Source organism: Syngnathus floridae, chromosome 4 (genome assembly GCF_059516105.1).
Source record: "Syngnathus floridae isolate MCC-2025c chromosome 4, RoL_Sflo_1.0, whole genome shotgun sequence".
NCBI classification, from domain to species: domain Eukaryota; kingdom Metazoa; phylum Chordata; class Actinopteri; order Syngnathiformes; family Syngnathidae; genus Syngnathus; species Syngnathus floridae.
This window is the reverse complement of record NC_142416.1, coordinates 18,887,889-18,906,019: the sequence shown is the minus strand read 5'-3', so window position 1 is coordinate 18,906,019 and position 18,131 is coordinate 18,887,889. Positions and strand designations below refer to the sequence as shown.

General features: G+C 42.2%; 1 protein-coding gene and 1 long non-coding RNA gene across 19 annotated transcripts in view; one reads left to right on the top strand and one right to left on the bottom strand.

Annotated features, from left to right (window-relative positions):
- The window catches only part of inpp4b (inositol polyphosphate-4-phosphatase type II B), a 79,602-nt gene that overhangs the window by 28,763 nt on the left and 32,708 nt on the right, over nucleotides 1-18,131 (top strand). For 12 of the 17 annotated variants that reach the window (XR_015858081.1, XM_088374103.1, XM_088374102.1 and 9 more), the window contains one exon: nucleotides 12,608-12,687. The exons of 1 other annotated variant lie outside the window; for it this stretch is intronic. Coding sequence is in view for 11 of the 16 variants with exons in the window: in XM_088374103.1 (XP_088230229.1) it covers nucleotides 12,608-12,687 (80 nt within the window). In the remaining 5 variants the exon portion in view is untranslated. Of the gene's footprint in view, nucleotides 1-6,207; nucleotides 6,350-9,085; nucleotides 9,331-10,620; nucleotides 10,878-11,571; nucleotides 11,717-12,607; nucleotides 12,688-18,131 lie in introns of those variants that run through there. 4 more of the 17 variants (XM_088374109.1, XM_088374111.1, XM_088374112.1 and 1 more) reach the window with 4 other exon arrangements.
- Nucleotides 807-11,773, bottom strand: LOC148399720 (uncharacterized). 2 transcript variants are annotated; one of them, XR_015858082.1, is made up of 4 exons: nucleotides 11,607-11,773; nucleotides 2,122-2,236; nucleotides 1,279-1,374; nucleotides 807-993 (listed from the first exon to the last, which is right to left on the bottom strand). It is a non-coding gene; the product is annotated as an uncharacterized LOC148399720 (long non-coding RNA). The 2 variants fall into 2 exon arrangements; XR_015858083.1 differs by lacking the exon at nucleotides 11,607-11,773 and adding an exon at nucleotides 8,473-9,020.

Here is an 18,131-nt window from a genome sequence, read left to right as displayed (position 1 = left end):
CACGTTCCTGCCCCTCAATGACCACCTTGACGGAGAGTCGTCTTTTATAGGTTTTACATTATTTGCTCTTCGTGTTTACGCTCATCCAAGTTTGTGCCAAAATGATTTGAAACAAGTTGCAAATGACGCCGATCATACGGCTTTAATGAACAGTTTGACTTGAAAGCAATTCTCTGCCCTCTTAGCAAATATGTACCAATCATCCGTGTATTTATACATGTAAATCTGTACTCATCAGCCGTCCAAATAATTATGATGGAGATTTACGCGTTTCAAAAAAGTCCCGTAAGACTGCCGCCACTCAATGATCATTTTACTAATAAGTGTTGTCTTTTATATTAGCTGCTCTTATTGACTCATCATATTTACGCACCTATTTATATTTATTAGCATGTGCCCAAGTGAGGATCAGTCAGGTTTCGGTCAGCATTGAAATGGGCAAAGGTGTTATCGTTAGGGTCATTCTGTTGTCATAACGTTTCATACAAATAAAGGTGGACCGTGCATTGAACCCTGCGGGACACCTGTGAGAAGTGCTTACGACTCTGAGGGAAGACGAGAGACTCGGTGCGGAGTCCGCAATTCATGAACCGGGGCCACTGATGCCAGTTTTAATTGCGCTTTGAACGAGATGGTTGTTAATGGTTACTAAAAGTCACATGGACGTCTCTACTCAGGCCAAATCCCAGAAAATATCAATCGATCAAATCACCTCGGTCTTTTAGAGTTTGATTTTGAGATTGCTTTCGGCCTCTTGTCAACAAGATGGGTGAATTGTTCAACACAATGCAAGAGCAAAGTCATCGTTTGATGATTACTTTTTATTTATTTTTTTCAACATTTTTTAATGCTTTCCAACTAAACTACGAAGACGATAGGTTGAATCTTCAACCCCCACACATCCTTCCATGTCGCAGAAGTCCCGGGACATTTTGCATTGGGGGTTTGTCCGTCGTCACATTCACGGATTCGCACAGTGCCGGCCATAAAAGGCTTTAAGACAGAGAAAACACAACATGTGATTATTGTTTGGAGTGGAAGCAGTGAGGAGTTGTATTTACAGTTCTTCAAAAAGTGTGTGTTGGAAAATTCTAAACTCAGTACAAGGAAAGCTTTTAGTTTGTGAGTGGTTTTGTGACGGATATTTATACTTTAAGAAATCGGGTTGCAAGAATCACTCTTACAGAAAAACTAATAAATATCATTCTTTTTGGACAATTGCAAAGTCCCCTCTAAAATAAAAAAATATATATAAAATGAAACCATACAGATACTCACGTACGAATTTGCAGACTTGGCCTGGTTGACATGTTACGGTTTGTCTAAGACACCTTCCAAAATAGGGCTTACAACTTGCGCATGTCACAGCGTCACCTGAGGAAGGGAGGGTGGTGTGGTAGAAAGGAGACACATTTTATAATATATATATATATATATATATATATATATATATATATATATATATATATATATATATATATATATATATATATAGACCAAGGAAATCGTTGTTGACTTCCGGGTCACACGAAACATCTGCCGCTGATCATCAACGGTACTGTGGTGGAGAGGGTGAGCTGCACCAAGTTCCTGGGGGTGCACATCAGTGAGGACCTCTCCGCAAACACCGCGTCACTGGCAAAGAAAGCTCAGCGCCGCCTGTACTACCTGCGGAAGCTCAGGCGTGCATGTGTTCCTCAGGCAGTCCTGTCTACATTCTACCGTGGCACCATTGAGAGCGTCCTCACCAGTTGCATCGCTGTCTGGGGTGGTAACTGCACTGAGCAGAACTTGAAGGCCCTGCAGCGCATAGTGAATACGGCTGGTAAGATTATTGGTGCTTCGCTCCCCTCCCTGAAGGACATTTACACCTCCCATCTCGCCCGCAAGGCAACCTCGATTGCGAGTGATGTGAGTCACCCGGCTCACTCTTTGTTTGACCTTCTGCCCTCTGGGAAGAGGTACAGGAGCCTGCGCTCCCGCAACACCAGACTCGCCAACAGCTTCTTTCTCCAGGCTGCTAGGACCCTGAACTCACTGGATATATCTAGCCATTTTTTTGAAGTGTTGTTCTTCACTAAATAGACATATCTTCAAATAAAGAAATAGAATGACACTCACCAGCTGTGATCAGCATAGTGACAGCAAAAGCCAAGATCAACCACTTGATTGCGTTGTTCATCGTAGTAGCCTTTCGTCGACTCGTCAGTTCACGTTCCTTCCACTCAATGACCACCTAGATGAAAAGTCGTCTTTTATAGCTAGAAATGATGTTGGTTATTAAGTAATCACAATGGCAACTGTTCAGCTTGGCACTTGACCTAAGGACATGATCCTGGCAGACGCTTTAATGAGCAATTATCCGCCTTCTTAGCAAATATGTACCCATCGCCTGCCCAAATAATTCTGATTACACTATTCAAGAAAATTCGACTTCCGTCATTTCTTCCGTGCCGCTGTCTCCAGTTAGGACACGGTCGGCCTCGCCGCTGTTCCGGGCAATAACGAGTCGTGCTCTTTCACCTCACATGTTGAGCCCTGCGCTCATTGCCCTTGCCATTCCCGCCTCTTGTGCATCTGTTGAGCGCCGATAGCACCTCGCCACCTTCCTTAGGCCCAATTCTCTGCCCTCTGAGCAAACATGTAGCTGATATTTGCTCTTATTTGCCCTTTGTGTTTCCAGACTTGACACTTTTGTGCCAAAATAATTCTCATCATTATTCAAATGACTGAAGCCATGAGGTAAATTTTTCCCAAAACCTTGGAGTGACATCAATCAATGTTTTTGTATCGCCGAGGGCGATGCTCTGCCTTCTTTGCAAATATGTACTTGTCATTTGCCCCCAACCAATAATTAATAATATCGAAATGAACACTTTTACAATTGACATGTTCAAATTCAATAAATCCCAAGGTTTTATTCCGTGTATAAAAAGGTCGCATTACCTAATTTGTGTTTGAAAATAAGTCATAATGCTCCTGTTAATCAAGACCCCAAAAAGACCAATTTCATTTTAGTTTTGCTTGTCGGCTAGCAAAAAATATACTTTGAGACTCATTAGCGCACAGCGCTAGCGCTAGTGTATGTGAACACCAGCTGTGTCAGAAAGCGCAGTTGGCCTCCAAAGTCTCTTTTCTTGTGTGGGCGTCGCAACCGACGGCCGCAAGGCTGCTTTGGTTAAATACGGCCGGCGTGCAAAAAAAAAAAAAAAAAAAAGCTGATGGCAAAACACGCACGCTCCCTTTGCAATTTGTTTACGCCGTCAAGGTGGTCTGACATTACAGCCGCTTTATAAAGCCAACATCGCTTTATGGGCATCCCACAGGGAAGGCAGCGGAACGCCCACGCAGTAAGAGCAATTATTTGAAGGGAAGAGAAATACGGAAAAAACAGCATTATTTACTATTTTTACGCGACCATCCATTATGCTAGACCTTGGTAATTTTTATAGTTGTATATTTATTTATTTATATTATTTATTTATGTATGTAGTTATTTTTTTTATTTCTTAATTTTCAAATTTATTTATCAATTTTTTTTATTTTCATTTATTCTCTAATTGGCCGAAAAACTCTAGCTGTTTGTGCTCACAGCAACGCAATGAAAGTAGTGCTTCGGCGCTTTGCGTGAACTGTCGGCGGTGGTTCTTTTTCATTTTCTTTTGTCCATGGTCATTGAATGCACCTCAGTCAAATTGAAGTGGCGGGCGATCGGTTTTCGTAAAAATCATTTTCTTGCTGCTATTTCGTAACGCAACCCGAGGTGAAGTCGAAAAGAGCTTGATCCCATCCGACCGGAGACTTTTCGCTCTAGCTAGCAGACGGTTATTTATCGCTTTGGTGTGCTCGGGGGCCGAGCTCGGCGTGGCGGGCCGGCGTGCACGTTCAGCACCTCGCCAGGCAAAGACGAGTCGCTCTCTCCTCGTCGGCATAGGGCATCAATCGCCGGCTGTTGGGGCTGTTAACCAGCCCTGAGCTGCACCATTGATCTCTGTAATTGTCTCCCACTCTTCAAAGGCAGCCGGGAGTTGGTTTGATCCGAGCTGTTTACTTTCGTAGGCTCCTGTGGACTTTTTTTTTTTTTTTTTTAAGAAGAAGAGAGCTATCAAGCACTTCAGGCATGAGCAGGCATACCATTACTGTGTGCACGTGAGAGAGAGAGACTCAAAGCCTGAGGGGAGGGGGGGGGGGTGAGCCGACATCACCTCACGGTTATATAAAGACACGGAATTGCAATCTGAATCCTCCGTTTCATCTATGGCTATTGAACAATGATGGATGGCTTAAAAAAAAAAAATTGAATCACCAGTTTCAAGCAGGAGATGTACAAGCTGGGTCAGAAAAGTTCTATTCCAAAACATGTCATCCAAATCCAGTTTTTACCCAAATGTGATTTTTGGTTCATCCATTTTTGAGCTGTGCCAGGATAGCGCTTGGCTACTGAGCCATCACACGTGCTCACAATAGCCTGAGCATCTGACACTTCCTGGTTACTGGAATAACCTCTCCACTCACCAGAAAGATTTTTTTTTTTGATGGTGTTCCCCATTTCAGAGTTACCCACTAAAAGCAAAAGCCAGCCAAATAATACGCCACGACTCTTTGGAGTTCTTTTTAAAACGGTTAACATGTGTTTTGCACTTTCATCCAGTGCTGGTTTGCGGTTTTGCGGGAACCCAAGCAATAAACATAATGAAGAGGAAAATGCTTTCAAGGCTTGTGTTCCAGAGTGGCCGTTCATGTGGGATTTTTTTTTTATTTGTTTTTTTGTCAGGGAGTCAACTTGATGCCTCAGTAGGAAAATGTAATTGTTCACAGGAGACAAGGCACACCCATATATTCTTCGTTGGGTTCCTCGAAGCTTATATTGTTTGGAAAATATGCTGTTTTCCCAAAATAAATTGATGTAGATCCAGCCCATCTGCTGACGGAGCAGTCGTACAACTTTATCTCAGAAACTTTTATTTTTAAAACAAACGACATTCGAATCAATAGCCAGGGATTGGACGGAGTCTCTATTGTCTTTCGCTCTCGCTGCCAAGTCATGTTTGCCGAGTAAGAACAAAGGGTGTCTTGATTTTTATCACCTAGTCTGCACTGGCTTTTAACATTAAAGTTTATGGGGCGAAGAAGAGCGTGCGGCCAGGTATCAGGAGTCCATATCCTTCGCCGAGGCCCGCTCCTAACTACTGGGAATTAGATTTCCTATTTCGTCTCGTCAAAGGACTTCCATAATAGTCTTAGAGTAGCCTCGCATACGCGTCTCAAAGGTCTCGCATCATCCGGCTGGATGGACATCAATTCAATGCTGCTGATTACGAAAACCGAGTTGTGAGTAATTAAGCAGGTAAGAGAGGGCCAGAGGCGCTGGTTTTTTAGCACATTAGTTAATTAGCTCGTCTTTTATGTTGACAAAAACACGTTTGCTTGGAAAACAAATGCTATGATCATGTGTATTTTTCCAATGTTTATGCGTCTTATGTTAATTAAAGACTAAATTCTCTCTTAAGGGAATTTTGTACGAGAGACCAAATTTTCTTAATTGTGAAAATCCATAGTCTGGAAAATAGACGTTTGACGTTTATGAAAACACAGGTTAGGTCAAAGACTAAACTGGCTGCTAGCTAAACTTGCTAGCGTTTGACTACTAGCTCAGTTCATTAGCTTGGGTTTTATTCTTGTGTCTCCATGCGGCCAGGCAGCAAGTGAGTTGTCATAGTAACCCATGTTTGAGTAACTATCTGAAACATTTGTAGCATTTTCGATCTGTTGCTGTTCTGCATGTCAAAATGGCACACATTCTGTAAACATGGCAACATGATTATAATAATCAACACAAATCAATTATTTTTCTTAACATTAAAACAAAACTCAAACGTTCTAGCCGTCAGGTTTAATTGACCTAAATTCACATGGAGAAATGACTAAAATGTGACTTCAACTCTAGTGAGTATTTCCGTCCAAAATAAAACTAAAACCAAGATGGCTGCCAAAAACAATATTGGCAAAAATATGTAAATTGTTCACCCTAGACACAGATTTTTTTTTTCATCCTTTTGACTATTTTGGGGAGGGGGGGGGTGTTCACATTTACTATCAACCCCAGCTTCACTACTGAGTTTCTTTTTCCCTAACATTGTGCTCGAGGCAAGCACTGACAAGCTAAAGAATGTCGGCACAGGCAAGCAGGGGAACGTCTCACCATCTCAGCCCCTCTCCTAAAGAGACAGAGATAGATATTTAACTTGCCTGCCGTTCCATGTTGAGTAGATTGTACGCAGCGCCGGCACTGCTCGCAACTTCCCGTCTGAGGAGGAATCTATAAAGGAGTTCCTCCTGGTCATCTCGAGTGAGTATTTAGTGAAGTAGTCAGAGAAAATGAAATATACATTAGCTTTCCGGCTATCCTAGGCTGAGTCTTTCAGCCTTGCTAAAAGAAATATATGTTGCTGTACGTAATGAATTTTGCTAATGGAGCCTATTTTGGGCCCCGACCCTCAGTTTGGAAACATTTCCCCTTTAGGGACCGTATTTGAATGTTTCGCAACCAAACCGATTCATCTGGGGATTATCCCATGAGCGGTTTTGCGCCATTGTAATCTGATTGTTTTGAATTTATCCTGCTTTGACCTACTCAGGATATATGAAAAGGTTGTTTTATTTATTTATTTTCTTACAAATGAATCTTTGGGAACATTTTCTTTTCATTTGAGCACTCATCGAAACTCTATTGATGCTTCGTCGTCTTTTATTGTCTAACCACGCAAGTTTTGGTTTGACATTGAACAATGCAAACATGACCACTTCAAACTACAATAGGAGCTTTCAAAACATGAATTGTCAAGACCTGTTTCGTGGCCCTGCTTACTGTATTATTGATCATTAAATTTCATGTTGCTAAGGGAAACTGGCTCTGGCCTTGTGGATTTAAGAGTTGGAGAAGTAATGAGTAAGGCAACGTGTGAATGAGCTGAAATGACTTCAAAAAGCCCAAAACAACAATTTAACAAATTTGTCATCATCTTTGTGTATTCTTCTAGAAAACATTGATGAGCATTTAAAAAGCCTACAAAATTCTCCTTAACCGCAAAATTCAGAACAAAATATTTTTTATCACCCTTTCCACTGTTCCATTTGCGCTATTTATGACAAGTTAGAGCAAGAGACGGTGCTTGAAATGTCACGGCAATTTTGATGCACCAACTCTGAGAACCTCTGGGAATTTTGGTCTGTACCATCTTATGAAACTCATCAGTCAGAGAAAGACTTCTCTGAGTGGCAAGAGATAATTCAGTTATATTGTTTTACTCAAATTTGAAGGCATTATTTTGTTTGTTTTACCAGATTTCTTTTTAATCAAAAGCATTCCCTCAGAATCTAAACTCAAACTCATTTTCAGAAATCACTTTGCTAATATTAGTTGTTTGAAGGATTATATTGATGCTAATTAGCTCATCAATGCTATTTTGCATTATGTGTTAGCATTCGAGCTAGCGTAATTTAGTAAAATATAAGCATCATGACGCGCATTATTGAGCAAACAGGCTAATTATGTCGTAAAATGTGTTTAGCATCGACATCACGGCTATTTATGCCGAGATTTTAATATGGCCGTGATATTAAAATATCGATCTAGCTTTTAATAAAAACACAACTTGACCCCCAGCTCCCCCCCTCCTGCTTCCACAATTGTTGTTCCCCGCTGTCGGCTTTATAATTTATCTTACGCGTGTATCCTCGTGCTAATTTGCACTCGTATTGGAATCGGATGCCAGATAAGAGTTATCGCCAAATTATTCGAGTGTGCGGACGGGAAGGGGGGGGGGGGGTTGAGTCACGGCAATTAAAAGCGGGCTTCCACGATTCAACACGCGATAATCGCACTAAATGCTGGAAAAGATTCAAGTTTTCCACGGTCCAAAAAAGAAAGCCTCACACAAACCCAGGAGGCATTCATTTGTTCCTCGTTTATGTCACATTTGAACAATCTTTCCATTTTTACCGCGCCTTTGATTCACTACAAAGAGATTACACTGGAAAATATCGTACATCAAAAATCACCATAAATACCCAAACAGAAACTCAATTAACAAGCAAGTGTTGATACAGATGATGAAAAACATCAAACTGGTCACATGCACAAATATCAGTTTCAGTGCCTCGTTGAAAATATTTCAATGATTTTTTTTTTATCCGTGACTATTGGTTAGATATCAAAAGTGTCAAGTTGGTGTTTTCAGCCTCGGTTGGAGGTTTTCGCTCTCATGGCCGCCTCTCCAGTTTTCAATGCACTCCAGCTCCATTAAGTGGGTTTCCACTCATTCTTGGCGTCATTGGCACCTCAAAGAGTATTTGAGCGTCTTGTCGCCATGGTCAATAAGAACGCATTGAGTCTATTGTGGGAGCTTTAACTCGAGTGTTGAGTTCTGCTAAGTGGTTGTGGAAATGCGTTTCAACGTCTGCGTCGTGTACCTGCGGGGGGTGATAAGGGCCGACGCGCCGGCCGCAGCCTTTGTTCCGACGGAATTACTCGCTAATCCAACATGCCAGCGTAGACGGGGTTCAAGCCGAGCTCGCTCGCTGTCACCCATTGTGTTGTTTTTGTGTCAGCGGGCCGCTGTGCCTGTTCTACTTCCATCATGGAGGCTCTTGTGTATTTATTTTTTTGCCATGTTGATGTGTTGCTGTTCCTGCCACCTTCCTCTGTCCTTTCTCTGCACCCACGCCTTTGCAAACTTTGCACCAAAGCAATTTGTTAGCCGTCCAACAGCAACACCATGTTGACAAAAAAAAAAAAAATTATCGACCGATCACCTCGCCTTTGCTACGGTTGTTAACAAACATAGAAATATTGACATCACACTGCCCCTCCATGTGGACCGGCGTAGCAGGCGATTCTTTTTCTGTCCGCCGTGTGAGTCACAAGCCCTTCACTCGCCCTGTGTCCTTCTTTCGCTCTCTCTCTCCGTCTCTCGCCTTCCTTCCTGCCCGTCTCGTCTTCCTCTTCTCTTCATCCCTCCCTCTCGCCGTCCCACCGTCGCTCGTCCCTCCCTCCTCGCTCTCTCGCTCGCTCCGTCAACGGTTTAGCGTTCACTCGCAGCGGAGGCGTCTGCTGCGAGCGTCCGTCCGCTTTGTGCCTGTTGCTTCTACCTTGACCTCGGCATGTGGACTTACTCGCTGAGGACCGACACAGGGCATACCAATCCGGGGAGCTTATCTTAAAAAGAGGAAAAGGGTTGCAGGGTGTCTTTCTCTGTCTTTCTTGTGACCTCTCCTCTCTATGGTCTTTTTGGCTTGGTGGCTGCAGCTGGGCTTGTGTGCAACATCTCCGTAAGTCGGTTTGCTCCGTGCTTGGACCTTTTTATTGTTTTAATTGTACGTGTGCAGACTCATGTGGAAAATGAAAAAAAAAATCAATATATGTACGTATGGAATGTTCTATACTGTTTGCACTCTCATGGTGTTGATTTTAGTGGTTCTCACACTGGGGTCTCCGGACCCCTGGGGGTACGCGAGCTTTAGCTTAATTAAAATAATTTTCATTTAATTGTCACATCATTTATAAAAAGTGCAGACCTTCATATATGGAGCCACAATGGTGCAACAAGCAAATAAAAATGACTTTAAACGACTTTAACTTTGGGCCAGTAAAATATAATTCAGACATTAAAGTGGACGTTAAACCCAAAATCGTCTTGACATTAATACGTTGTTTTTGCCCTCGCTTGTCTAAACACGGCATTCTAATTAATTTTATATTTGTGGAATATAAAATATATATATTTTTTTATAGCTATAATTTAGCTGTTTTTATATTTAAACAGCTAAATTCGCCTGTTTTTATCCATCTCAGGGCGGCCATTTTGCCACTTGCTGTCGACTGAAAATGACATCACAACCAATCAGGGCTCAGAAAACCTTGTTCTGAAAATCTGTGCGCATGACTGTATTATACTGCCCCCTTGGGGCCATATCTTGCACACCAGAAGGAGACACACCTGGTTAACAGTTGTCTTCTTTCTTCTCCACTGCAACATTAGCTTATTTTTAATCACCACTGTCCAAACCATTACTCGTTAGCCTGCATGTGCATTTTCCGCACATTTCTAACGACTTAATGAGGCCAAGCCAGCTCGTCCTTGTTTACAGTGAAGGAAGGGGCGCTTTATTAGTACAGACAACGCCGCTGACACTTCCTGGTATGAATGTGCTCATAATTCATAAATAAGAATCACATGCTGCCTCTGATGTTGTTTCAAGTCACGCGCTAACCCCGTCTGAACACTTGTCCTCCACAAGAAGACTGATGAGGTGAAAAGGGATGATGGACGGGTAGTTTGGCCGGGTAGTGAGTGGAATCAATACATCTCCAGTCAGACCATTAACTTCTGTCAAGTGTTAGAACTTGGGCTTAGTTCGAATTTAAGCTTGTAGTTTTCATCCATTTTTATATTTTGGTCCAGGATGACCTTCACGAGAGGCAAGGGGTTATTTTTTTTTTTATATTTTCATGTGGGTGGGATGAATTACTGGCTTGATGCTAGTTAGTCAGTCTTGCATTAGCTTTTCAAATGTGTTTGTGTCCTTCAAACGGAACCAGTTGTGTTCTATTGGTCACAGGTGCAGAGATAGATCAGGAGCAGAGCTCGGGAGCATCATAATCAATCCTCCTTGATCCTGCACCGGAGCGCCATTTGTCTTCCTCCACGCTTCCTTTCGTTTCTCCTCTCAGCCTCTATCTTCCTCATTTCCCGCTCGTCTGGCCGTTTTTAAGCTCCCACCTGTGAGGGACAGTCTCTGGAGCTTCATTACTTTTAAAGCATTCACGGTGAGCGGCCATAAAAAGATGCCACCGAATGGATTTCCAAGATGGACTTGTAAGTAATGGCTACGCTGGGCTGTAATGTTCCAGTGTTACGGCCTGGTGGGGCTGAGCTGGGGCCACGTTGGGGCTGGCACCAGGAAGAGAAACACTCTCAAAAGGCTTGTTTAGAATCACCACGTAGAACCCGTCATGATCACAAATCTCAAGCACTCTCATTGTTTTTCTGAATCGTATTTTTTTAATAAATACCCCACAGAGTGAGTTAGCCATTTAATTTGCTATTTGACTCAGTGGATACACATTAAAAGTAATTTTTTTTGTCACTTAATGGCTAGTTAGTACAATTGCTAGCTATTAAGTTTGGTCAGTGACTCATGTTTTTTTTTTACTTAGCTGCCCAGTTGAGGAATTGCTAATTAGTAAATTAGCTAGCTATTTACTTTGCTAGGTGGCTCAGTGTTTTTGTTTCTTTTAGTTAATAATAATAAATTAGTTGAGTGGCCATTTGGATTTGTTGCTAGTTCTGATTTATTTATATCTAGTTAACTTAATAGTTATTAGTTTAGCAGTTGTTAATTTGCCATGTGACTCAATGACGAGCTCATTTAATGGTTAGTTAGTTGGCTTAGTGGCTAAAGGGATAATTAGCTAGCGATGTAGTTAGCTGTTTTCCTGGTTTGATATTTAGATAATTTGCTAGCAAGTAAAATGTATGAGTAATCAGTAGCTTTGATGAAAAACCTCAAAGACTCTTTTATTCTTTTCACAGTTGTTGACTGACCTTTTTCTTCCATCCATTTATTTACGTGCGGCCACTTTTTCAGCCTTAAGCGTGTGTGTGTTGAAAGGAAGCCGGAAAAAAGCTCAAGGAGGAAATGATTGAAAGAAAAGGTCAGCAGGCAGGACAAGTTTTTTTTTTTTTTTTTTTTTTTTTTTTATCTGATGCACATTTGCTGAGCACAAGAGAGACACGGAGAGCATTAAGTTTCAGGAAGCAAGCTGGAATCTAAAGTTAAAAGCGCACAGTAACCACAAATGAAGTTGGTATGTCGGAGCAATTTAATAGAAACCTTTATTACAATCTTGTGTAAAGTTGCCTCAATAAACTACATATGCTTCACAGTTAGATGCTAAAACGTTAATTTGTTACTTCGCTAGCTTGTTGACATACCTCGTTAATACGTTATCAATAATTCTTACCTTCAGGGTGAAGTTCCACCATGCCACCATCCAGCCGTTTCGAGATTTAATGACTCCCTGTTGCCGAGGACAGAATTTTGCCAAGACAAGAGTCACTTAATTGGCAATTGTCTTTTTAATTGGCAGGGGAAGTTGCGTCTCGTGCGTTAATTAATTGGGAAAAACTCAATAGCGGCTTATTTGTAATGACTTGCACAATTGTATATTTGGAAAGGATTTGTTGAATAGAAGCCAGTTTATTCTTCACCAAATATGTCAGGACTTGCTGCCATGTTTTAATTAGGCTGTTTTGTATTCACCTTTGTGTCTGCTGTTAATTACCGCTCAGCGTCCTTGGCACCATTAGGCCAAGGCTTTTTATATGGTCGAGTGTTTTGTTTTTCCAACTTCCTCTAAATATGTCTCAGCCCACTTGGTTATTGATGGGCTGGTGCCTCATGCTTCTTTTCTTGACCCACTTGTGAGGCGTCTGCATCACGCTTGCGGCAAAATTGTTTGTGTCCGGGCGAGTCGGAACACTGCGGAGAAAATTAATGATCAGATGCGACGTATCCATTTTTGTTGTCTGTCTCGTTCATGCAGGGCCGTTTCCTTGGCAGTGCCACCTTTTCGGTGGGCGATCTGCTTCGGGCCAAAGATGAACGGCTGTCCTTGAGTCTCAGGTAAGCACATCTTTGTCACTTTTATTTAAGCGTAAAACGTGTCGGCACTTTCCACTTTGCCGTGACCGGGCTGTGACTTATTACATCGAGTGAAAACTCTAGCGCGGTCGTGATTCCGCTGAATCGTCACGTTCGATCATCCGAGACTCATGGCTAAAAGCTTCGACGGAAATTGGGAAGTTGACAGAGGTTACTATGGCAACTGTTATGACGACGCAACTCCAGCTAAGAGCAGTTGTGCGCTTGATTATGCACGATTCCTGGTAGCTTTTTTTTTTTTCCAGCAGGCACGCTCCATAGCGAACTGTGGATGGTTTTACATTTATCTGTCATCTGATAGGATTTCACTCCCATTTGTATTGTCGGACCACGTGCAGTGGGGAAAATAGAGCTCCTTTGGTAATTTTCGCTCTTTTGTTCCGCTTTCCATTTTTCGTCTAGGAGAGTGGGAATACGGGATATAATTGTATCTGTCGCACAAATGACTCTATAAAGAGCCCGGCCCCTATTGTGCTCAGATAAAATTGCACAGATGGCTTTCGTTTTAAAAAAAAAAAAAATATATATATATATATATATATAATATTATATTAAATATAATTTAAATTCATATACATATTTATAATCTTATATTAAATATAATTTAAATTTGTATATATATATATTGAATGTAATTTAAATTTATAAATATATAATATTAAATATAATTTATATATATATATGATATATTGATATATATTTATATCAATATTATTTATGTATAAATATAATATATATAGATGCAACTTTTTCCTTCGATGAGTCATCGCCGGTTGTTTGACCCACGGATGAGCGCCCGTGAGTCACGGTTCACGTTGGCTCAGCTGGCCGAGCCGAGGACTCGCTTTGAGACGGTGCTCGAAATGCAAAGTTACGTTGAGGTGATAGCGCCGCTCAGCAAAGGCACTGAAGGGCGGCTTGATTGAATCCTTTCAGCGGTACCATTTGGACTGGCACTGCTTCATAAGTTCAAGTTTTCCCCTGGCGTGGAGCATATGTAGGAAGAAAATTGCTTTTTGTGTGTTGACACTTCAAGTTTATGTCCATACTTCATTCTTAGCTTACGTCACAATCGCAAATCTTCAAATAGAAAACGTTAAGACCAACAACACTGTGAAAATGAAAGCGAAGGTGACTTTTCCCGGACAATCTTATCGGCGTCCCTCATTTTTATTAAAAGCATAGTTACGTACGTCGTGCTTGACATTGCGGTAACCGAAATTGACTCGCTGGCATTGTGACGTCGGCGGGTAAAGTCCAAGAGCTCCCCTTGTGGATGATGTTGTGACGTAGGCAATTGCACCCCTGATTTTATTCATAGGTGTTAAACTCAAGGCTCGGGGCCCAGATACGGCCCACCGCACCATTTGATGTGGCCAACGAAGACACATTTTGCAATTTAATTACAAATTGTCACTTTAAAAAATGATAAAGACATTGCTTGGGACAAATATGAGTTTTGACATGCTTCACTCCCAGCGCGAAGACGACGCCGGCATGGCAGAGCGCTCTCAATAATGCATGTTGTGTTTGCTCACGGGAGGGAAATAACGTCTTCTCGCTTCTCTGCGGTGATGGCGTCTAAATGGTCGGAGCTCTGCTCGTGTCCAAAATTGTGTGCATCAAATAGACATTAGCGTCCGTTTTGAGCAAATGAGTCCCAGGGCGCAGACTCGGCCTCTCGTCTGAAGCTGCATTCCTTCAGGAGGATGATTCCCTTTTTTTGTGGTTGCTGCTGTTTTTTTTTTCTCTTCTCACAGCCCTGTCCGCATATTCATGGGAGCTCAGGGGAGTTTCACACCGAGATTCTCCAGCATTTTGCATGTTTTATCCTATTGTGTGTGTGTGTGTGTGGAAACCCGCGGGGGAAAGGCAAAGATAGCCCACAGTGATGGCGGAGCATACGTGAATAAGATACAGAATTTACATCTATTGCTATTTTAATGGGAGTTGGAATGTGTGTGTTTGTGTATATATATATATATATATATATGTGAATTTCGACTGGCTGCTCATAATGTGCGGCAGCCCGTTGGCACGCGTTCAATGTGGCGCCGTTTCTAATGGTTTCCCCGAATTACGAAAGTCAAAACCGTTGTACCCCCTCGGTGCCACGCATCGAGAATTGCACTCTTATCTCTCAAGCGGAGGGCTCTCCGTGACCCACTTGCGCAGTTTAACATTTGATTTGGATGTGAATTTTAATACCGTTCAAGTGTGTGTGTGTGTGTGTGTCGCAGCGAGGCCACATTATCACAGACCACTGCGTCTGCCGCCTTTCGCCACGGTTCATTCATCTCCTCCCCGTTGGGTCCGAACATCTCGTCCAAAGTTTAACCTGCAATCGCGGCGCCATAACTCCCCGTTCATCCTCACTCGGCACAGAATCCGCCGTGGCTGATCAGGCGTAAGCCGCAGCTAAAAGCCTAAAGATGTACCGCCGTCTGATCCAGCGTTAGTATACTCGCGCTTATCGTTCCGTGGGGCGGGGAGTTAATCCGAAACTCAAGTCAAATCATTCACACTGTGGATGAAACCCCCCCCCCCCCTACTCCTCTCACAAAGACTCCAATATTATTATTGCCAATAAATTTTGTTTTTGTGCACCCGCAAACTTGATTCCCTCGCCAAGACTGTCCAATTAACCGACACAAAGGATGAAAATTGATTTTATATTTCAAGCTGCGCACCTCTTTCAATATTTTGACAGAAATAGCACACCAGCTCAGTCTTTCGAAAATAATTGTTTATAAATATAGCCCAATAACCCAATCAAGGCGCTTTAAAGGTAGAGTAACTCAGCAGTGATGTTTACTTATATAATCTGCATTCATTATTGTCAACAACACTCTCGCCTTTTATTCAATCACAAAGACCTGCGCACATATTCGGAAAACGTAGTCTGGTTAATTAAACGATCCGAATTCCCCCCCCCCCCACCCTCCCGTCCTTCCCTCACGGGGGTCGTGTTCATTCACACTTTTTAATTGTATATTTAAAGAGCCGCTCGCTTTTACGTTACATGAATAGCAATGACAGGCAAAGTAGAGAAAAGTCAAAGGGGGATAAATATTGGCTGTAGGAGTCATAATTGCAGAGAGGATCTTTGACCTGTTGAGAGAAGGACGGTTGATTGGTTAAAAATGCCGTTTCAAGCCCAAGCGCTGTAAAAAAAAGAATACATTCAAAAAGTGCGTACAAATTGTGGCAGTGCGTGAAAGGAAAACAAAAAGGGTTCCACCTCTTTTGCGTTAAAGCTGTTAACTGATTGTCAGTCTCTTGAAATATTTTTCATTCATTTTAAGTTTGACATCTTTTAGTGAAGCCAATTTCCGAATGTTCGTCTCCGTTAGTGCACCCTCCAGTGGACAAAATGCGCAACAACAGTTATTTCTTTTTCTTAAACTGACCGGATCTTTTAGTGAAGCCAATTTCTGAATGTTCGTCTCCGTTAGTGCACCCTCCAGTGGACAAAATGCGCAACAACAGTTATTTCTTTTTCTTAAACTGACCGGATCTTTTAGCGAAGCCAATTTCCGAATGCTCATCGCCGTTAGTGCACCCTCCAGTGGACAAAATGCGCAAAAACAGTTATTTCTTTTTAATAAACTGACCGGATTGAACCGCCAAAGAGGCCAGTCGCAGCCCGCGATCCTTATGTTTGACACCAACCCGATAACCCATTATAATCCCTAAAATGAGCACAAAACTTTCGAAACTTTAAACAGGATATTATGGGTGACTTCCCCACCCCTATGTCCGCATATTTGAAATGAGAGTCAAAAAGGCGGAGCTAAATAAAAGAACGCCAACCGCAGTGCCATTTTTTTAAGCCACTCAAACCAAAACTACATCTCACAATTTGTTGTCATGATTCCGCTGTCATCCCTTGACGATGGCGCCATTTTGCTCCATTTCTAAAACGTTTTCAATGTTTTCGTCCCCCCTCGCAGCAAGTCAAGCTCGAGGAAGAACCTAATGAATGATTGACTCGTCCAAATGGATCCCACAATATCCCCAGCACCTGCTTTAATAAGGATGTTCGCTTTGAAAGCTCTTCATCACGGCGCCCCGTTCCGTTCGGCCCAATCGTAATCACTCATAGCGGGTAATTAATGTAGCTTGTCGGGGTAATTTTTCCTATTCTTCCCCTTCGGATGTCACCTAAGTGCAGCTCTGGCCGAGTTAGTTATTTTCATATGCTGCCGGTGAGCTCCGGTGCCGGAGGGATCTGACAGATTATGCAGAAGAACAGTGCGGGGATGAAGCAATTTAGCATTGAAGGAGAAAGAGCCAGGAAGTGCGGAGGCCATATGTGCATTTATTCCGAGCCAACCAAGTGCCACTTTTTTTTTCTCCGTGATGTATGTTGTGTGATTCGATTACCACGTTGCGCTTTTGCGCGCATATGCTAGCTAGCTCGTGGGCATGGCTACAAATTTGGTACAAATGGTTGACAGACTGCAAAATGTTGCAATATGCATGCCAGGCCAGTAGGTGGCGATGTCGCTTATGGTGGAAAACTGTCAAATGGTTTGTATTTTGAAACATTAAGAACCAAATGTAGTATCGGGTGTCAAAATATGCTAGCCCGTGGGCATGGCGAGAAATTAACAAAAAAAAGTGGTTGACAAGATTGCAAAATGTTGCAATATGCATGCCAGGCCAGTAGGTGGCGATGCCGCTTATGACAGAAAACTTTTAAATGGTTTCTATTTTGAAACATTAAGAACCGAATAGTAGTAAGTAGTAGTAATAGTAAGTATCGGGTGTCAAAAAAGCTTAGTCTCTGTTCTTTTTACATTAAGTCGAGGGTGTCTTGAATTCCGCCATGGTCCACTGCAATTATCGGACAATCGAGTCATTCTGCAACAAAATGTGCCGCTTAGCGTCGGAGATTTCGCTCTCTACTGCAGGTCACGGCTCTTTAGTTCAATAAAAAACAAGCCCAGGAGATGTCCAATGTAATAAAACTGTCTCGTATGCCTTTTACCGATATTATTTCTCATCTGGGCAATTTCTTTTGTCTTTTTATCATTGCTGCAATGTCATTATTTTTTTTTTTATTAGCTTTTGAGCCTTAAACTCAATATTGTAAGTCCACACTGATGAATTTGAACAGAGCATATACAAAGAGAAATTATGATCAGAAGTCAAGGGCAAACTTACAAATAGACATGATGCCACCTTGGTTATTACAGCAAAATATCTGTTGTGTACTCAAACAACCACCCGGTGTTTTTGTAGGAAAACTGCGGCACTCTGCTCATTATCCTCAACTCAGGCTAAGATTTTAAATGACAAAACATTTGTGCGAAGGTCTGCGCTCTCCGCGTCGCTCTTGTTGTAATTACGGAACAAACGGCAAGATGCAGCAGCGGGGATCGCACAATGCGGCCAATTAA